At 36.1% G+C, this 22,814-nt stretch overlaps 1 protein-coding gene across 2 annotated transcripts in view; it reads left to right on the top strand.

The window, feature by feature from the left end:
- Nucleotides 1–9,282: 9,282 nt before the first annotated feature.
- The window catches only part of LOC110809345 (putative leucine-rich repeat receptor-like serine/threonine-protein kinase At3g14840), a 39,575-nt gene continuing 26,043 nt past the window's right edge, over nt 9,283–22,814 (top strand). Inside the window, exons 1-11 of one of the 2 annotated variants that reach the window (XR_015816163.1) lie at nt 9,283–9,619; nt 9,732–9,888; nt 10,004–10,075; nt 10,352–10,420; nt 10,517–10,588; nt 10,911–10,982; nt 11,063–11,134; nt 11,235–11,306; nt 11,410–11,481; nt 11,613–11,684; nt 11,807–11,878. Coding sequence is in view for 1 of the 2 variants with exons in the window: in XM_088210916.1 (XP_088067042.1) it covers nt 9,526–9,619; nt 9,732–9,888; nt 10,004–10,075; nt 10,352–10,420; nt 10,517–10,588; nt 10,911–10,982; nt 11,063–11,134; nt 11,235–11,306; nt 11,410–11,481; nt 11,613–11,684; nt 11,807–11,878 (896 nt within the window). In the remaining variant the exon portion in view is untranslated. The remainder of the gene's footprint in view (nt 9,620–9,731; nt 9,889–10,003; nt 10,076–10,351; nt 10,421–10,516; nt 10,589–10,910; nt 10,983–11,062; nt 11,135–11,234; nt 11,307–11,409; nt 11,482–11,612; nt 11,685–11,806; nt 11,879–22,814) is intronic. The other variant, XM_088210916.1, reaches the window with a different exon arrangement.

Here is a 22,814-nt window from a genome sequence, read left to right as displayed (position 1 = left end):
CATTTAACATTCTTAATGATGATTTGAAAATATTTGTAGTCACATTATTCTATTATGGGATGCTATGAACTACTTCTCGTGTCTGATGCCATATTTTGGATTACTGGTTTCAAACTCTTCTACTATGACACGAAATTTTTTAAAATACTATGCAACTTGATCTTTTTAAAAAAATAAAAAATAAAAGATTATATATTCGGTGAAACAACATCAATAAAAGTCAAAAGGATTCTATTACTACCGATTTTTTTACTTAATGGGACAATATATATTAAAATAAAACAAGTACAAACACATTATCTTTTCTTTTAGAAATACTGTTAAAAGAAACTTGATATTTTTTACATAACAAATAAATATCACAAGGGCAGGTTATGCATTTGACAAATATAATAATAAACTTTTTTGTTAAAATTTGCAATCTTTTATCACCAATATGAGCCAGCTTTTGTGTCAAATGTCAGACAAATCATTGTCTTCAACAATGTTTAATTTACAATCAAGTAGCCTCATGTAAATCTCTATAAGTCAGCTATAAGCCTTACTTTTAGCCATAATCATAGAACCCTTAATTGACTTTTATTTCTAATAACAAATATAGCTGCAATAACCATCCAAATCTAGTGAATGAGTAAAAAACTATAAACCCAATACATGCCATGCATATTTTAGTGTTAATGTATAACTCAAATCAGTTTGTACACGAATTATTCTAGCATTTACTATATCCAAATAGGTGGTATTGCTCATTTTTAATATACAATTTTTTTTGTCTTGCACGGAAAAAAAATATCACTTTTAGGAGTAGCATGTTAACATACCCCTATATTAACAGTCACTTAAGATAAAGATATGCGGTAATGTTAAAATGATCCTCCTTAAAGAAAAACCATACAAGCTCTTCGAATTCTTCAAGTATAGTAACATTTGTATTATTATTGTCTACCTTCTTTTCAGTCTTCTCATCGTTATGTTCTTTGTTAAATGACTTACATCTTAATAAATCATTCTTTATCACGGTGATAACATTTGAATTTTTCTTTGGATTAAGATTTTTTTTGGATTTACCATGCTGCTTATGATCTCTACTCTTGTAACAGCCCAAAAATAAAAAGTGTATGTAATTTAAAATTAATAAATATAATTTTTTAATTTTTAATTTTATTTTATTTATGATAAAATATGAAGTAAAAATTGAAGGAGTATGAAATTGAAAACAATTTTGGAAAAAAAAGGGGTAAAAATTTGGGTTCTATGAGTATTTTTAAAAGAAAAATCGAAAACTGGGGGTCAAACTGTAATTTAAGAAAGTTCTGCCACGTGAGACGCCCGGTCAGCAGCTCTGATCAATCAGCACGCGCTATATGGCAGCAGACGCTGACGCAGTGCCACGCGGGTGATCCGTGTACCCGTAATTGAACGGTCCAAATTCATTCCCGCGCACACGGACGGCTCAGATGCATTCTCTCCCCAAACGCGATCGGATGACCAGATTTAAACGCGATCGGATGGTCCAGATTAAATTGCGATGGACAGTTCAAATTGAATCGTGATGAACTGTTCAGATTTACTCCCTATTTAATTGCGATTGGACAGTTCAGATCAAACGCGATGGACGACCTAGATAAAAAATGGACGGATATAAATTGTAACACCCAATTATTTTTATTATTTTTATTTTATTTTATTTTTATTATTTCTATATAAATATAAATATGTATTAATTGAATTTAGTTTAATTTAATTTGATTAAACGAAAATAATAGTAATAATAATAATAAAAATGGTGAAAAAAATAATTGAGGATTTAATTGAAAACAATTTTGGAGAAAAAGGGTGAAAATTTGGGTTCTGGGAGTATTTTTGAAAGAAAAAACGAAAAATGGGTGTCAAAACACAATTTAGAAAAAGTTACGCCACGTCAGCTGCCTAGTCAGCAGCCCCGACCAATCAGGATGCGCTAGGTGGCAGAGACGGTGATGTGAGAAGCCACGTGGGCGATCCGTGTGCGCCCGATCGAACGACTAAGATCCGTTTCCGCGCGCACGGACGACCCAGATTGCATCGCTCACGGATGGCCCAGATTGAATAGCGATGAACGGCCCAGATTGAATAGCGATGAACGGCTCAGATTCACTCCCTATTTAATCACGATCAGACGGTGCAGATTAAAAGCGATGAATGACCCAGATCAAAAGCGGATTGGTATAAATAACCCTATCCGCACCCAAACCCTAACCCTAGCCGCCAGAGCCCCTCGTCGGAGAAGACAGTCCAGCCGCCAGGGAGCCGACCGCCTCCACCCGCCGTCGCACTAGAGCAATTTTCGACTGCCAAACGAGGTAAAAATTCTACCATTTACTCAAATTTTGATTTCAAACCCACCTATGGCCAAATCGAAGTGAAAGAACCAGCCAATAGGCCGAAAAATAGCGCCGAAGCTCAGCGATGCCGCCGCGGGGTATTTCGATTTTCGCCTCTAATGAAGCCCTTCTCCATTCCCATTCGATGCAATTTTTCCATCATTGTGATCACCGTTTCCTCATCTACAAGTTGACCAGAGCAAAACACCCAACCACAACGTGAGCCGAAGGAGCCGCTGCACCAGAGAACTCCACTGCCGGTGAGTTTCAGTTTTCTACGTTTTTTTGGCCCACCGAGGGCCCTAAGTGTATTTTCTTACAGGAACCGATGCAAGTTTGGCTGAATTCGGTCGAAAACAACCAACCTGAGGTGGATTGCCGCTGCGGGCGGCGACGCCGTTGCCGGAGCACGGCGGAGCCGCCGTACCAGATTTTTAAAATTGGCCAAGTAGGCCTTGGGACTGATTTTAGGTTATTTGAGACATTTGTAGGTACTGTAAGTGCGTTTCAGTTTCTGAAGAAAAATTTAAAAAATTTAGGGACCGCCTATAGGCGTAGTAACCATTCAGCTTTTCGGTGTCAAATCAAGTAAGGACCCCTCACCCTATTTCCTATCATAGAATTGAAGTTTGAATAAATGATAATACTGTATTTTGTACAAATTAAATAGATATGCATAATTAATTAAGGTTGCTAATGAAACCTGAACCAGACATTATTCTCTGTCGATTTCAGCTTGATTTATTTTACAGTTTAAATGCATTATGATATCTGGTTTATCTATTCTATGGTTTTAAATGCATGTATTACTGTCTTACTTGACCACTGTGTGATTTTGAAATTTAAAATATGATTATATTACCGAGTGCATGTTTATTGTTTATATGATTATGTTTAACTTAGTAACGGAGACTAAAGGAAAACAGATAAGGTGACAGCCTCACTAGATATCCTGAGAGATGGTGGACAGATCGGGTTCATAAGGAATCCTACCGTGAACGTAGTCTCATACCGGACGGGGTATGAAGACTTGGTCATTTGGCGCTCATACCGGACGGGGTATGGAGACGGCCCGCTTCACCCTCATACCGAACGGGGTATTGAGGTTTAATATCTTGGCGCTTATACCGGACGGGGTATGAGGACGGATCTAGAATTAAGATTGTTAAGTGGAATGGTTCACGTGTAGCGAAGACACCTCTATGGATCCTCATGGATACTAGTAGGCTGGTGAAAACGAGAAACGGTGATAATCAGTTATTGTTAATGAATACGGATTTATGATATGTTTTATATTACTAATTATACATGAAATTGTGATCTGTATGATATTACTGCTTCTGAAATTTATTTCCATCAATTCTCCGATGGTAAGAAAAGGGTAAATGGTTTTGTTTTAAATAAATATATTGGTTTAAATCTACTACTCCATTGGTTATTTTGATTTTCTACCAACATTTACTTCTGTGACGGTGATATAGTATGATGTCCTTACTGGGCTAGTGTAGCTCATTCCTTATTTGACCATTTCAGATCAGGAGGACCTGGTTCCCGAGCCCGATCCACAAGAAGACTGCGAGTTTATGCTAGATACTTTATAGTTTCTTTAATTTTTCTCATTTTTCGTATTTCTTTCAGAGAACTTATTCCGTGATGTTGTTTATTACTTTTAAGTTATTGTGTAAGGGATGTAACATTAATCTTTTGTTTCGCTTCTGCACTCAGATTATTATATATATTTTCTTTTGAATTTCCGGGGTCGTTACATAAATAACCCTCATTCGCACAAAACCTTAACCCTAGCCGCTAGAACCCCTCGCCGGAGAAGAAAACCTGGCAGCCGAGAAGGAGACTGCCACCACCCGCTGCCGCACCAGAACCCTTTTCGACCGCCAAAAAAGGTAAAAACTTACTCTTTTGCTCGAAATTCAATTTTAAACACACCCATAGCCAAAATCGGAGTAAAAGGACAGGCCAATTGGCCGAAAAATATGGGCAAAGCCTGGCGGCGCTGTCGCAGGGAATTTCACAAAATGCCTCCGATGAGACCCTTCCTGATTCCTGTTCTGTGTAATTTTTCCATCGTTGTGATCACTGTGTCCTTCTTTACAGGTTGACTAGCAAAACACACAATCGCAACGTGAGCCAGAGGAGCCATCGCACTGAAGAGCGCCACAGCCGGGGAGTTTTGGTTTTTTGTATTTTTTGGGCCAATCGAGGCCCTTTAACGTGTTTTTTTACAAGAATCGTTGCAGAATCGACCGAAAACAGCCGACCCAAGGCGGACTGCCACCGCAGGCGGCGGTACCATCGCCGGAGCACGGCGGAGCCGCCATGCCGAAATTTTAAAATTGGTCAAGTGTGTCGTAGAACTGATTTTGAATTTTGTTTGGGTCATTTGTAAGTACTATTAGCACGTTTTAATTCATGAAGAAAAATTCAGAGAACCTGAGAATCACCTGTAGGCGCAGTCGAACAGCTTAGCTTTTCGGATATCAAATCGAGTAAGGATCCCTCACCTTATTCCCTATCATAGAATTGAAGTCTAGATAAATAATAATACGGTATTTTGTGTGAATTTAGATAATGTGCATAATTAATTACGGATTGCTAATGGAGTCAGAACCGGACATTGTTCTCTACTAATTTATTTTACAGTATAAATGCATGATAATATATGATTTATCAATTTTATAGTTTGAATGCATGTATTGGTGCCTTACGTGAATACTGTTAAATAGGAAAATTGAGATATGATTGTATTCCCTGATGCATGTTTGTTTATTTATGTGATTAGGATTGATTTAAAAAATGAAGACTAAAGAAAAACGGAAAAAAATTGTGTGATGAAATGAATAGATGAAACGGCAGCCTTATTGGATATCTTGGGAGATGGTGGACGGATCGGGTACATAAGAAACCCTACCGTGAACGTTGTCTCATACCGGACGGGATATGAAAACTTGATAATTTGGCACTCATGTCGGACGGAGTATGGGGACGGTCTGCTTCACCCTCATACCGAACGTGGTATTGAGGTTTGGTAAATTAGCACTCATATCGGACGGGGTATGGGGACGGCCCGTGTTTGAGAATGTTAAATGAAAGGATTCATGTGTAGTGGGGACATCCTTATGAACCCCCATGGATACCAGCAGGCTGGTAAAAAAAAAAGAGTGACAGTTATTGTAACACCCAAGTATTTTTAATTTTATTCTTATTATTTTTATTTTTCTTTTTTTTGTATTTGAATTTTTTAGATTTTTATTCAATTTAATTTAATTTAATGAAAATAAAAATAATAATAATGATAAAATTGGGTAAAAATATTATTTGGATTTAATTGAAATTGATTTTGGAAAAAAGGGGTGAAATTTTGGATTATGGGGGTGTTTTTGAAAAGAAAATCAAAAATTAGGGGTCAAAACGTAATTTAGAAAAGTTGTGCCACGTCAGCAGCCCGGTTAGCAGCCCCGGCCAACCAGGACAAGCCATGTGGCAAGGAAACGTTGACACGGGACGGGCCACGTGAGCGATCCGCGTGTGCGAGATCGGACGGCCCAGATCCGTTCCCGCGCGCACGGACGGCCCAGATCAAATGTGCGCACGGACAGCCCAAATTCACGCGTACGGACAGCCCAGATTCAATCAGGCACGGACGACCCAGATTCAATCAGGCACGGACGACCCAGATTGAATCGCGATAGACGGTCCAGATTTAATCTTGATGGACGGTTGAGATTAAAAGGCAAAGGGTATAAATAACCCCACCCATACCTGACCATAAAACCCTAGCCGCCAGTGCCTCGTCGGAGAAGAAGAACCAGACGCCGGAGGAGCCGGCCGCCGCTACCCGCCGCCGCACTGGAGAGGTTTTCGACCGCCAATCGAGGTAAATTTTCTCCCCCTGGCTCGTTTTTTGATGCTGAGTCCGCCTATGGCCAAACCGGAGCCAAACCACCGGCCAAACGGCCGAAAAACCTAGCCGAAGTTCGGCGCCGCCGCCGCAACCCCCCTCTGTTTTTGCCTCCGATGAGGCCCTTCCCGGCCTCCATTCAATGCAAATTTTATACCACTGTGATCATCGTTCTTTTCTCTACAGGTTCATCACAGTCAAACATCAAAACGCGACTCACGCGGGAGGAGCCGCTGCACCCGAAAGCACCGCTGCCAGTAAGTCTCGGTTTTTCGTGATTTTTTTGCCCACCGAGGGCCCTAGGGTTGTTTTATCGCAGGGATCGATGCAAGTTTGGCCGAATTCGGTCGAAAATGGCCAACCCGAGGTGGATCAACGCCATAGGCAGCGGCGCCGTCGTCGGAGCACGGCGGAGCCACCGTGCCGAAATTCTGATATTGGCTGAAAGGGGCCCTAGGTCTGATTTGGGATTTTTTGGGACACGTGCAGGTACCGGTAGTGCGTTTCAATTTTCTGAAAAAAATTTAAAGAAATTAGGGACAGCCCGTAGGCGCACTGTAGAGTCGATTTTAGACCCCAAAACAAGTAAGGACCCCTCACCCTATTTTCTATCACGGTATTAAAGCTTAATAAATAATTAAACGGTATTTTGAGACTTTATAGATGTATAACTGATTGAGGTTGCCAATAGAGCCCGAGTCTGATACATTGTTGGTTTGTTGTTGTTTGATCTAATTTTCAGTATTAAATACAGTATGATGTTTGATGTAATTATGTTATGGTCTCGTATGCATGAATCATGGTTTCTTTTATTATGGTTTGTATTATGGTGAACCCGATACTGTGTTGTCTTGTTTGGTGTCAATTACTAGTTTACATGTTGTGTATGATTGGATGATTGAGATTAAGAAAAAAAGCAAAAAGGTTATGTGAATTAATAAGTGGAAAATGTGGACAGCCTGACTAGATATCCTGGGAGATGGTGGACGGACCGGGTCCGTAGGGAACCCTATCGAGAACGTGGTCTCTCATACCGGACGGGTTATGGAGACCTTATGTGTTTTGACGCCCATACCGGACGGGGTATGGGGACGGCCCGTTTCACCCCCATACCGGACGGGGTATTGAGGTTCATGGTTTTGGCGCCCATACTGGACGGGGTATGGGGACGACCCTGGAATCAGGTTGTAATGTTAATGGTTCACGAGTAGCGGGGACCCCCTATGGATTCCCATGGATACTAGTAGGCTGGTAAAAGAGAAAAATATGTTGTTTAATGATTGAAATGCAAAGGCGTGGTAAGTATTATGTTATAAAGTTTATATGATTTCATGATGATGATAATGTTATTGCTTTCATATGTTGTTTTCATGGATCTCACCGAGGTAAGTGGACAGTGAAGATTTTTATGTTAATGAATGAGTTTGTTATAAATTATGCTCCATTGGTCATTTTTGTTTTCTACCCACCTTTACTTCCGTGGCGGTGAGATAGTGTAATGTCTTTACTGGGCTGGTGTAGCTCATTCTTTATTTAACCATTTTAGATAAGGAAGACGTTGTTCTCGAGCCCGTTCCGCAGGAAGACAACGAATGGGATGCCTAAAGACTTTATAGCTATATTTATAGTTCTTATTTCGAGTATCTCTTTTAGTTAGTTTGTTCCTTCATGTTTTGAGTACGTTTTGGTTATTGTGTAAGAGATGTTAATCAAAATTTTTATTACACTTCCGCATTTAAGATTTTTAATACATACAATTCATTTAAATTTTCGGGGCCGTTACAGTTATTGTTTGATTTATTAATGATGGATATAAAATCACAATATGTACTATGTTGCTGATTATACATGAAATCATAATCTGTATAATATTATTATCTGTATAGATTGTTTTTATGAATCTACTACGGTAAGTGAACGGTAAATGATTTTTATGATTGATAAATGAATTTGTTAAATTTAGTGCTCAATTAGTGATTTTTTATTTTATACCAACCTTTACTTCTATATCGGTGATATAATGTGATATCCTTACTGGGATAGTATAGCTCATCCCTTATTTAACCATTTTAGATCAAGAGGACCAAGTTTCAGAGCCCGATCCGTAAGAGAATTGTGAGTAGATGCTAGATTTCTTTATTTTTCGTTTATTTCCTTATTTCTTGTGTTTTTTTTCAAAAAGATGAATTCTGTAACACTGTTTGATACTTTAAGTTATTTGTATAAGGAATGTAAACCCTGAACATTTATTACACTTTCGCACTTTAATTATCTTTTATTTCATTTGAATATTTCTAAGGTCGTTACAACTCTTGCTCTTACTGTATTCTTTATGACAAGATCCTAGGAAGAATTTACACCAATTAATTTTGCATTTTACAAGATAAATTTTTGATACCACTTGTTGAACTTTGGATAATATTGATTATGTAAATTTAATTAAATATAATCATAAAAAGAAATTCAATAACACTGCATAAAATAAATAAAGGTAAAAGCAAACACAAAAACAAAAGATTTTATACAGAAAATCTTCATAATCAAATCCACTATAAATGTATAAAAAAAAAATGGAATAGAAATAAATTCTCATGAAAGGATGAAATAATTCTAACATATTTTTTTTATTTTGTGGACATCCCAAAAAAAAAAAAAAGAAGCAAATTTGTGTCCTCGTGAGTCTCAAGCCTCTCTTTTTATGATGATTTTTCTTCTTTATATTCCTAATACTATATATACACATATGTTTTTATTTTTTATCTTTAATGTTGGTTGGACCCACTTAACACAATACATCAGCCACCAAAATGGATATTATGATATTATGGCAGAAAGATGATAGATGGTGAATATATATTTTATATATATTTAAAATAAAATAAAATAAAATAAATTAATAGTTACAGCAAAACTTCAAAAAGAAAGTTTCAACTGTAAAAATGAAATGATGAATAAGCGCAAAATCAAACTAATAGGATACCTCCTAACGTTCCGTACAGAGGGGGACCAGTTACCTACTTCATAAAAAGTCAAGATGGAGATATTTGAAGTTTGAAGTCGTCTGTTACAAAAGGTTTGAAAGACGGCCATGTATATCAGATTATGTTTGAAATTTGAGCTTCACTTCCTGACAGTTTCGGGTTCTAACGCCTAGAAATTAAGAAGGAGAAGGAGAAGAAGAAGAAGAAGAAGAAGAAGAAGAAGATAAAGAGAGGAAAGTAGAGGCTGGATAGGTTCCTCTCAGTTATGTTGTTTCCCAAGCGTGTTCTGTTCTTGGTCATACCACTGAGTTTCTTGATGACACAAGTGGTTAATGCCGCTAACCTGCCTCGGGATGAAGGTTTGATATGAATATGTTCTTTTTCTTTCTAATTTCTTTACAATTAAGTCGAACTGGTATTAATTTTACTCTGAAATGAAAATTGAAATGTGAAATGTTTTGAGTGACCTAGTGAATGCTCTGAATCAAATTGCGAAAACAATGGGAGCTAACTGGACTTTCGACGAATTTTCTTGTGGCGACCTTCAAAAAGGGGCGCGAGGGGAGCCAGAGAGGAATTTTACTTGTGTGCCTGGATTAGATAACAACACGCTTCATGTTTCAGTGATGTAACTCTCTCCTGTATATATATATACACACACATAGACATAAGGATATGGATTAATTCGCTTTAATTGGATGTTACAAAAGGATGTGTGTGTTTTTCTTTTGTTTCATCTCCAGCAAATTCAAGCGTCAGAATCTTGCAGGAGTCCTCCCACCTGAACTGGTTCAGCTTCCTCACCTCAAGGAGATGTAAGCCACTCACTCACCTTGATAATCTTTCAATCTTGTGTATATTTATTTTTTTCTACAATTGAGCACATATATGTAATTCTAAAGCAGTAAACAATGCCTGCTTGGTTCCCTAGAAACTTGAAGAAAAATTAAACAGAGGAGAAAGAAGGAAACTCAATTAGTGAATTTAGTAGTTGAAGTCATTCAAACTCCAATTGATTTTCACATTCAATCATGAACATCCAGAGAAGAAACCCTTGTTAATTTTTGCAACACCTGTTTATTTTGTGGCAGTGATTTTGCTTACAATTTTCTTAGTGGTTCAATCCCAGTTGAATGGGCTTCCTTGCCCTTGACGTTCATGTAAGTCATCATTTTTTCCCTTCCTTTCTTTAAGAATATTTTCTTATAGGTGTAAATAAATTTTCTAGTTTCTTAACTGGGTAAATATGGATGCAGCTCTGTTTTTGGAAACCGGTTATCAGGAAATATTCCACGCCATTTGGGAAATATTACCAGTCTTGAATACTTGTAAGTTTCATCTTGTGGTTTAAACAACTCGTCTCTAGCCAATTCATATCAATAATCAATATGTATTTTTATACATACATATGTATATATAGGTCGAAAGTAAGGTTGGAAATTGAACTTGGGTTATATGGCTCTAGTACCAACTTTTGCAGACAAGTGTTAGGAAATAACTTCCCTTTTGTATTTGAATTGATAGTTAGGTTCCTTCCTATCAGCTCATAAATTATCTGCAATGCTATGGACTTTCCTGTTGTTCATCAGATGCCTAGGGACATATTGGTGTCTATTGGTATAATGTTTTCTTTTCCTTATCTTATAACAGGGACCTTGAAGTAAACCAATTTTCTGGAGTGGTCCCGCCGGAACTTGGGAAGTTAGTTAACTTAACAGTTCTGTAAGGCACTTTATTGCTTATGCCTGCTTAGTTTCACACTCAATTTATCCTACCATATTCACGCTCATTGTTTATTTCAGGAGATTGTCTTCCAATAGATTGAGTGGGATTCTGCCAATTGAACTTGGAATGCTGGAAAACCTCGAGGATGTGTAAGCAAGCTTCATGAAGAATAGTTATTTTCACATGTAACAAAATAAATTTAGCTGAAATCTGAGTGGTTCACATTCTCATTGCACAATGACAATGCAGAAGGATAAATGACAATGAGTTCAATGGGAGTATACCAGATTTCATACAGAAGTGGAAGCAACTTACTAGATTGTAAGATCCTCGAACTTCCACTGAATACTTTTTAGTTATTTTCAATTCCAAGATCTTAAAGATTCCTAATCATCTATGTGTTGAAATTATCAACTCAATACAGGGAAGTGGAAGGTAGTGGATTGAAAGGACCCATTCCATCATCCATATCTGTTTTGGATAAATTAATTCGATTGTGAGTTTAAAGCTTCTCAACTTTTTTCTGATGGAGAAACTCAGTGATCAGTGACACGATTTGATTCAATTTATTTACTAACCTTTGTTGATTGGACGTGTAATATGTTTTTTATTGCATTTTATCTACAGGAGGATTAGTGACATAGATTCGGTAAATCAAGCTTTTCCTTCTCTGGAGAACAGTACAGGCTTAACACAGTTGTAAGTTTTTCTGCTTCTTGTGTCATTATTATGACAATTAACATTGAGTTAGTGGATTTTATCATTCTATTTGCTGAAATTTTCATGATTTTTGTTAACACATTTAAGTTTTGGATCTTCAGAACTTTGAAGAACTGTAATATTGTCGGGGAGATCCCTGCATACATCTGGAAAATGAATAGCCTGCGTGCCTTGTGAGTACATGATACATTAAATGTTTGAGCAGTTGAAATATTATTCAGGAATTACTCTTGTGATTAGTATTACATTCAAGTAATTAGGCCAATAATGATTATTCCTACATGAAGGAAGAAGATGCTCTTAGCTACTATAGCAGCAGGAAACTGATGTTTCAAAATCATTAGGTTTGCTAGATTTGACACTGTTATATTCTCAGAATATAACTTAATAGAAGTTAGTCTATCGGGATAATCCATTAAACTATTCTCCTGTCAAGCTAGAACCATAATGCAGAGTTGATAATCATCTGCAAGTGCCAAACATTAAACATCCCCCTAACTGGTTGACTGGTGTTTTTCTTTCCTTCATTGCAATCATTCAGCACTGACTTGGTCTGGATATCCTTAGGAATCCATTTGATGGAATTCCCCATGCAAAATGGATTGAGAAATCTCGTCCAACGGAAGCAGTTTGTTTCTTTGTACAATTTAGTCAGTTAATATATGAAGTTTAAATCAAATACAGAAGATGCCTAAAAATGAATTGCTTTTTCCTACAGAAGATGAAGAGAAAAAGAAAGGCAAATTACAGTTTTGGAATCTATAATTTTGAAGTTTTTGGAGAAAATAAACTTCTAATTTTATTTCTTATTTCTTATATTTACATTTATAAGACATATATAAAGTGGTTATTCTTATTTTAGTTGGTTTTTAATTATAAGATATAATTATACTATTAGAACTTTAACTAATATAGTATTCTACTTAACATGAAATCTTTATCAATACTCCTCTTCAAGTTGGCGCAAATATATCACACATGCCCAACTTACAAATCAGGTTCTGAAGAGATTTGTTGCATAGTTTTTTAGTGAAAATGTCAGTCACCTGGTTGTTAGAATATACATGATGTAAGTATATAGAGCCACCAATCACCTTCTCTTTTGTGAAGTATCGATCAATTTCAATGTGTTTTGTTCTGTCATATTGAATTGGATTATGAGCAATGTTAATTGTTGTTTTATTGTCATAAAACATGAATAGTTTCTTATCTTTAAACAATTTTAACTCCTTCATTAACTTTTGTAATCATAGTAATTCATATATTTTTTGGGCCATTGCTCTATATTTTGCCTCAGTACTGGAGCGGACAACCATACTTTCTTTCTTACTTTTCCATGTGACTAAGTTGCCTCCTACAAGTGTGTAGTAACCTGTAGTTGATCTTCTATCATGTAGGGACCCAGTTCAATCAGCATCTGTAGATATTTCTATTTTAAGGTGATCATTCTTAGAAAAAAACAAACTTTTTCCTGATATAGATTTCAAGTATCGTAATATGCGGAAAACAGCATGTAAATGAGTCTCATGAGGGTCATGCATGTACTGACTCACAAGACTAACTGCATATGTTATATCAGGTCTGGTATGTGAGAGATAAATGAGTTTTCTAAGTAGTCTATGGTATCTTCCCAAGTCAACTGATGTACCACTACCTGCTTGCAATTTGTGGTTGCTCTCAATAGATGATTCTGCCGGTTTGCAATCCATCATACCAGTCTCTTCTAGTAAGTGTAGGATACACTTCTTTTTAGAAATGAAGATCTCTTTATTGGATCTGACAACTTAAATCCTTAAGAAGTATTTCAATTTTCGTAAATCTTTTATTTCAAACTCTTGAGTAAGAAGTTCCTTCAACCGAACCATCTCTTTTGTATCATCTCCAGTCACTATAATACCATCCACATAAATAATGAAAAGAGTGACCTTATCTTCACGATGTTTGATAAATAAGGTATGATCCGCATTATTTTATTGATATCCAAAAAAGATCACAACTCTTTTAAACCGTTCAAACCATACTCTTGGAGACTGCTTCAATTCGTATAAAACTTTTTTTAATTGACAAACTTTTCCTTGCGTTCTCTCATTTTTAAATTCAGGCGGAATTTTCATGTACACCTCTTTCTCTAAGTCTCCATAGAAGAATGTATTTTTTACATCAAATTGCTGTAGATCCCAATCAAGATTAGCTGCGCAAGACAAAAGCATCTTCATTATATTCATCTTCCCAACAGGTGCAAATGTATTCTGATAGTCAATCCCATAGGTATAAGTAAATTCTTTAGTTACGAATCTAAATTTGTACCTTTCGATCGATCTGTTTGCTTTGTGTATTACGGTGAACACCCGTTTGCAACCAATTATCTTATTTCTTTGTGGAGGTGAAATAAGTTCTCATGTTTCATTTTTTGTCAATGCTCTCATTTTTTTTAATCATGGTTTTCTTCCACTTGGGATATTCTAGAGCTTTTCTCTAATCCTGTAAAATAAATACAGAGAAAACAGATAAGACAAAATCTCTATAGGAAGGAGATAGAGAGTCATAGGAAATAAAGTTAGATATAGGGTGGTTAGTGCAAGTTCTCGTTCCCTTTCTAACAGCAATAGGTTTGTCTGATAAATCACAAGAAAAAGATAACTCACTAGTATTTTCTGGAACCAGAAAATATTTTTGACCTGGGACAGACTGCATGATGACTTTTTCAGACTTCTCTCTCATTGAATACATTTTCAAGTCTGGTTTATTTAGATATCCAATATTATCTTCTTGATTAAGACTTTTTACAATAGAATTTTCCCCTAGAGATATATATAAACCCAATGAGGTTTTTTTAGTAACTTTTTGGTAGATTCATGGTGAACATTAGTGACCGAGGTACCTCCAATATGTGTCTGTTTTTTATTTCAGAAACCTCATTTTGTTCACTGGTGTAGATACAACTTGTCTGATGAATTATCTCGTTTGATTTTAGGTAGGCATGGAACCCACTATCCATATATTTTGTATCATTGTCAGTTTGCAGAATCTTAACTTTAACACCAAATTGTGTACGTATCATTTTGTGGAAAGATTAAAAACATGAAAATACATCACTTTTTGCTTTTAACAGATAAATTCATGTTAATTTAGTATAACAGTTAATAAAAGTAACAAATCATTTATGACCATAAAGAGAGGTATTCTAAGTAGGTCCCTACACATAAGAGTTGAATAGTCATAAAAGAATAAGTACTTATATTATTACTTAAATGATAAGAGCTCCTCTTATGTTTAACAAATTCGCATGTATCACAAAATAAACACTCCAAAAAAGTTTTTTTAAATAATTTAAAATATAATTTTTATAAAATAAGAAAGGAAGGATGTCCCAATCGTCGATGCCATTGTAGTATCTCCATATTGACTTCTTTATTTCCAATAATTGTTTGATTTTCACTTAAGTTCAGATGTCTATTCAACACATATAAGCCATCTTGCAACTTACTAGTGTCAATCCTCTTTCTGGTTTGAAGATTCTGAAAGATGCAATGATCAGGAAAAAAATTCAATTTTACAATTGAGATCTTTAGATATGGTACTAATAAATAAAAAATTGTCAGAAAAACTAGACACATGTAAAACTGAAGACAATGTAATAGTAAAAGTACAATTAATGGAACCTATTCCTAACAAGGGGATGTATGACCCATCTGCTATACGGATATTATCTCTTTCAGTACAAGAAGAATAGGTTAAGAATTCTATAAAAGAGCCTGTCATGTGTCTGTTAGTTATAGAATATATAATCCAATTATCAGGAGTGGAAATAAGATAACAATACCTAATTTTACCATATTTGATGTGCCAACAGTTGATTGAGAGTTAAGTTGACTCATAAGTTGCTTCAAATTTTGAATTTCTTCTATGGAAAAGGCTCCAATGGATGGTGAACTAGATGTTCCCCTAACTTCAACAAAATTTATTTGAGCTCTTGTGGTTCCACCTCTTCTTCTTCCTCGACCTTTAATTGGTCTTTCATGCAACTTCCAACAAGTTTTCCTAGTGTGTCTTGGCTTGCCACAATAGTCACACTTACATATATCTCTGGATAGATCAGATTGAGCTACTAATCCAACATTCTCAACTGGTGCAATATGAAGTATGACATTTCTTGTACTATTTTCTTACTGAACATAAGTATAAGTTTGTTTTAATGAAGGAAATGGATCCTTACCAAGCACTTCGACCCGTATTTGATCATATTCGGTGTTCATACCAGTTAAAAAATTATAGATTTGCTCTTTTTCTAACAATTTTTGAAATTTAACTGCATCTGCAGGACACTCTGTTTAAAAATTTTGATAGTAATCTAACTCGTGCCATAATCCATTCAGTTCAGAAAAATATTGAGAAATAGTTATTTTTCCTTACTCTGTGCCATGAATTTTATTTCAGAGTTCATAAATCTGAGCATCATTACCCATCTATGAATATGTAAGAGATGCTGCATTTCATATTTTTTCTCCAGTGTTAAGCAACAGGTATGTTCTGGTATTATGGGGTTGTATGGAATTTATGAGTCATGATATTATCAATTAGCTTTCAGAGTCCCATCTATTATATTTTAAACTACCAACATCTGGTTTTTTCACCTCACCAATAATGTAACCTTCCAATTCTTTAAATTTGATGAATAATAAATAAAATCTCGAACAAGTAAAATAGTTAGTTTTATTAAATTTTACGGGACTAATTTGTAATTAAAGATTATCAAAGTTAGTAACACTCATCTTTTTTATTTATGTCATCTTAGAATGAAAAAAATAAAAAGAAAAAAATACCCGGTAATGAAAAACGGACCTCCTATTTGCACCAAGGAACCAAAAAGGGATATAAAAAAATCGAAAAAATGATAAAAAAATCGGAACTAGATCTGGCTCGGCTCGGTTCGGCACCAGCTCGAATGCAGACAGCTCTGCTCAGGTGCAGACAGACTAGATCAGAGTGGTCTGGCGCGCGGAATGGTCATACCAGATGTCCCGTGCGTGGAAAAGCGGACTAACACTAGGGAGGGGCTTTGTCTGGTAAATGCAGCGCGACTCAATGCGCGATCGGAGTAGCATGGTGTGCAGGAGGATCAGTTGACCCGTCTTCAGACGCGGATCGGCTGGATCAGAGCAACGAAGGGCGCAGAACGGCAAATCTTCCGAATGCGTGCAGTTGCGTGAAAAAAAGGTCGGATAATCACGATCAAGTCGGATTTTGTGCGAAAAGGAACCAGATTTGTCTCAATCAGGCTTTTCTGACTGTATTTCACCGTTTTTCAGGCCGAATGGGATGAAGCTGGCGGCGCGTGTGGCACATGCGCTTCTGCTGCCGGCGGTGCATATGGCAGACACGCGCGGAAACTGTGGCTGTTTTGGCCGAGGTTGAGCGGTGACTCTGTCTGGGTAATGTTGACTTTGGTTTCTTGGGTAATTGAGTACCAACTTTGGCCTATTTTGCTTGTTTTAGAGTTTTTTCAAAATCCTAAAATAACATTCTTTTGTGTCTGATACCATGAAGTTCTTGGAGAAAATAAATTTCTAATTTTATTTTTTATTTCTTGTGTTTACATTTAAAAGACATATATAAATGGGCTATCCTTATTCTAGTTGTACTCTAATTATAGAGTAAAATTATATTATTAGAACTTTAACTAATATAATATTCTACTTAGTATGAAATTCTTATCAACAAATTTTGTTTGTTTAAACTCAATACATATGGTTCATTTTTAGTAATTTTAATATTTGTGGTTTGAGCATTAGTTAAATAATTTAATGTTATTAGTTTGAACACATGAAGATTTTAGGGAAAGAAGATGAAGATTTCCAAAAGGAGAAGAATTCCTTTTCTGATTTTCCTTGCATTACAGAATAAGGAGGGTGCCATTATATAGGCACCTGGCACCCGACAAATATCCTAACAGAATGAAAAAAAAAAGAATACTGTGGTAGCGGGCATCCCTACCTGTCCACAACAAATTCACACAAAATTACTAAATTATCCTTTTATGATTTTCTACACTCTCCCTTAATCTAGGTTACATAGATAATGAGTAATCTTAAATTGGATACAATGTTATTAAATGCCCTTTTTGGTAGTGCCTTTGTGAGTATGTTTGCAGTTTATTGACTGGTTGGAACATATGGTAGTGTTATGGCCTGGTATTCAATTTTCTCCCTGATAAAGTGTCAATCAATCTTAACATGCTTGGTTCTATCATGGTACACAGGATTTTTTGCCATGCTAATGTTTGATTGATTATCACACCAGAGTTTCGTAGGGGTAGGAACTGAGAATCTTAGTTCAAGTAGTATCATTTTCAGCCACACTCCTTCACATATCCCATGAGTAAGTGATCGTAATTCAGGTTCAACCCTGCTTCTTGATACAACAGATTATTTTTTGCTAGTCAAGTGACTAAATTGCTCCACACATATGTACAATAACCAGATATGGATCTCCTATCAGTTACTGATCTTGCCCAGCTTGCATAAGTAAAATTTTCAATGTTTCTGTTCATTGTTTTTTGAAAGAATAATCCTTGTTCTGGTGTCATTTTTAGATATCTCAGAATCCGATATACTGCACTCATGTGTTCTTCAGTAGGTTGAGACATGAATTGGCTCACAGTACTCACTGCAAAACTGATGTCAGGTCTTGTGTGAGCTAAGTAGATAAACTTGCCTACAAGTCTCTGATATATTTCTCTATCAACAGATTTACTATTAGTTTTGAGATCTAGCTTAGCATTTGACTCTATAGGTGTTTCTGCGGGTTTACAAGCAAGTATATCTGTCTCTTTTAGGAGATTCATGACATATTTTTATTGTGATATAGAGATTCCTTTCTTAGACCGAGTTATTTCCATTTTAAAAAAAATACTTGAGTATCGCAAGGTTTTTGATTTCAAACTCTTTGGCTAGAAAGCTTTTAAGTCTCTGAATTTCTTCAACATGATCAGTACTCAAGATAATATCATCAACATACACAATCAGAACAGCTCTCATGCCTGTGACACTGTGTTTGACAAATAATGTGTGATTGGATCGGCACTGTTCATATCTAATATGTTTCATTGTCTTGGTGAATCTATCAAACCATGCCTTCGGGGATTGCTTGAGATCATAAAATGCCTTTTTTAGTTTACACGTTTTGTGAGTTCATTTAAAGTTCTGGTGAAATTTCCATATACACTTCTTCTTCTGGATTGCCATTGAGAAAAACATTCTTCACATCAAGTTGATAAAGAGATCAATCAAGATTTGAGACTAACGAGAATAGTACCCGGATAGTGTTGTGCCTGGCAACTGGGGCAAATGTCTCCTGATAATTAATTCCATATAACTGAGTAAAACCTTTAGCAGTAAGACAGGGTTTGTGCCGATTCACACTTCCATCTGGATTATACTTTTTAGTGAATATTTATTTTTATGCTACTGGGGTTTTTCTTGAAGGCAGTTCAGTTAACTCCCATGTCCCATTCTTCTCAAGTGCTTTGATTTCCTCTTGGATTGCAGCTTTCCATTATGAAAACTTGAGTGCTTCATGAACTGTTTTTGGTTCCATGGTGTTGCTGTCTAGTTTACTTACAAGTGCATGATATGTTGAAGACAGTTTACCATATGAGACATAATCTTATATGGGATGCATGATGTAAAAATGAACATCTTTTTGTAAAGTAATAGGTAACTCAGTATCAATATCAGTCGATGAGTCAAAGATTTCATTACCTGTTGTATTCTGAGTGCGTGGTCTAGGAGTTGATTCATGACAATGCGTAGTTGGTTCAGATACTTTACCATCTTGAGTCTTATTTCTTCTAATATAGACACGTAACTCACTTTTTGTAGGTAATGTGCTATCAGTTTCTGTGACAAGTTCAAACTTTTTTGTACTTTTAGGGACATTAGGTTCAATCAACTCTTTTGTAATTTTAGGGACTGATTTAGTTGTTGGAGAAGGTGAATTTATCAAAGAGATATGTAGAGGAGGTGTGTTCACATCTTACAATTGATATTCCTAAGTGAAATTCGCCCCATGAATATTAAAAGTTGGATAAAATGGTTGGTTTTCAAAAAATATTACATCCATAGTGTTGTAAAACCAACAGGTACCTGGGAAAGAACATTTGTATTCTTTCTGATTTGATGAGTATCCAACAAATACACATTTAAGGGCCATTGGGTCTACTTTTCCCCTGAGATGAGTATGGATGTGAACATAAGCAGAACAGTCAAAGACTTTAAACGGGACTGTGTTTAGAATGTGAGATTTAGGGGAGGTTTGAAGGAGAGTTTTGTAAGGTGTTTTAAGTTTGAGTATACGGGAAGACATTCTGTTGATCAAGTAGGTAGTGGTGATGATAGCCTCTCCCCAAAGATATTTGGGAACATGTATAGTAAACATAAGCGATCGAGTAAGTTCAAGAATATGTCTCTTTTTTCTTTCGGCTTTACCATTTTGCTATGGAGTGTAAACACATCAACTTTGGTGGATAATGCCTTGATCAGTAAGGTATTTTCCCCGAGTGGATTCAAAATATTCGCATGCATTGTCTGATTCCAACACTTCTATTGTGGTGTGAAATTAGTTTTGAATTATAATGTTGAATTTCTAAAATATTTGGCCCACTTCAAAATTTTCTTTCATAAGGAAAACTCAGATAATTCTAATGTGATCATCAATGAAGGATACAGACCATTTTATACCAGTGATGTTATTTACCCGTGATGGTCCCCATACATCATTATGGATTAATGCAAAAGGTTTTGAGGGTTTATATGCCAAAATCAGAAAGGAATTTTGAATATGTATAGAGAATTGATATATTTCACACTAAAATTAAAGTGGACTTTTATTTCTGAACAAAGTAGGAAACAGTTGTTTCAAATACAAAAAATTTGGATGTCCTAATCAATAATGCCATAATATGATAGAGTAGTCATCATTTGAATATCCTACAGAAGCTGAATTAGTACATACTACATTTGAAGTTTGTCCATTTGAAGGAGGTGTTTTAACTGGTAGAAGGTATAGTCCTGACTCCAACCTAGCACTGCCAATCGTCTTCCCTGAAGTTAAGTCCTAAAATACATAAAAATCAGTGTCAAATTTAAAAATACAGTTCAGGTCCCTAGATAGTTTGCTCACAGATAACAAATTGCAATCCAAATTGGGTACATAGAGAACTGAATGTAGTGTCAAACATGGTGATATATTAGTTGAGCCAATTCCTGCCACTCTAGAACTTGTTCTATCAGCAACTTTTATAGAAAATACCTTCTTACACTCACTGTATTGGTGAAGCAGTGAACAATCTCCTGTTATATGATCAGATATCCCTAAATTCACAATCTACATTTGCCTTTTTGTGGAATAGGCAGATAAACAAAGTAAGGAATTACCTTTTTGTGCAATTGAAATATTACCGAGAAGACCCTTTTGTGAAAACATCTTTAGGAGGGCCTCCATCTGTTCTGGACTGAAGGGAGCGCTATCGGTTGAGTGTTTGATGGATCATTCGAGGTTGCTAGATTTTTGTGATGAATTTATGGTCTGATAGGCTTCTTCTCTCCTGGTTTTCCATGAAGCTTCCAGCATTTCTCACGAAGATGGTCTGGTTTTTTGCAGAATTGACACCATGGCCGTCCTCTCTTTCCTCGAAAATCAGTAACCCGGGTGGTGAGTTCCGAGGCGTTTTCACTTAGTTGAGCGAGCTGGGTTTCTCCCATCATCACCTTTTTCCGGCTCTCCTTGCGGCGGACCTCAGAAAAAACTTCTCGAATACTTAGTAAGGGCTTTGTACTTAACACTCGTCCTCTTACTTATCTAGAGTTTTGTTCAACCCCATTAAAAACTTGAATATTCTCTTTTGTTCAACAATCTTTTTGAACTTCTTTGCGTATTCCGAACAGCTACATTTGTGTTCTTCGAAGCTATCAAGCTGCTGCCAATTACGAGTGTGAGAATTATAATACTAGGTAACAGACATCTCATCTTGTCGCAGCTCATGGAGGGCGGATTCAATCTCGAAGATGACCGACGTGTTATCCCGACTGGAGTAGAACTCTCGAGTAGCTTCCCAGACTTCGTGCGCAGTCTCGTAGAGTAAGAAGCTCTCTCCAATCTCGAGAATCATGGAGTTTACTAGCCACGACATGACCATGCTATTTTCAATCTTCCAGGCTTGCACATTTTGGTCGTGTGCTTGTGGCGGTGTTGCCATTGTATTTGTCACATCCTTTCCCTCAGATGAACAGCAGCACTGACGAAGACCATTGCAGATAGTTGTTACCGTTGAGTTTGTGGTGGGTGATAAATGATGAAGTCTGTTCCACTGGTCTGGTATTGGTGGGTGTAGGTATATAAGCACCCGAGAGTACTTCGGGTAGAGAGGAATTTTGCTCATCCGCGGCCATCTGAGGATTTGGCTCAGTTGGATTGAAGCTTTTGGATTAGAGATGCTCTGATACTATGAGGATTTTAGGGAAGGAAAATGAAGATTTTCGAGAGGAGAAGGATTCCTATGATTTTCCTTGCATGATAGAATAAGGAGGGTATCATTATATAGGCACCTGGCATCCGAAAAATATCCTAATAGAATGAAGAAGAAAAGAAATATTGTGGTAGCAGGTATCCCCACTTGTCTGCAACAAATTTATACAAAATTACTAAACTATTTTTTTATGATTGTCTACATGATGATATAAATTTTAAAAAGTTTGACACATTGATGACTCAAATTAAACTCTTTATAATTTAAAAAACTAAAATTAAAAAGGTTTAAACATTTAAAACTAAAATAAAATAACTAATAAAATTTGAAGTATAATTTTTTTTTTTTTTCAAAAAGTCTAGGCTAAATAAGTTTTGTAAAGTTTATATTTAGGTTCTTTTATATTAGTCTTGGAAAATCTAATCTAAGCTAGTCCACATGTCCTCTCTACCTGATCCTAGTTAACCGGCCATTAGGTGTCTTTTGTGTTTGTGGTTTTTTATTACTTGACTAATACTCAAACTACGAATATTAAAATTATCAAGAATTAATCACATATATTGAGTCAGAAATTTACCATGCCA

Source organism: Carica papaya, chromosome 9 (genome assembly GCF_054855325.1).
Source record: "Carica papaya isolate Zhongbai chromosome 9, ASM5485532v1, whole genome shotgun sequence".
Classification (NCBI taxonomy): domain Eukaryota; kingdom Viridiplantae; phylum Streptophyta; class Magnoliopsida; order Brassicales; family Caricaceae; genus Carica; species Carica papaya.
Note: the sequence above shows the minus strand (reverse complement) of the source record. Positions and strands in the feature narration are given on the sequence as shown.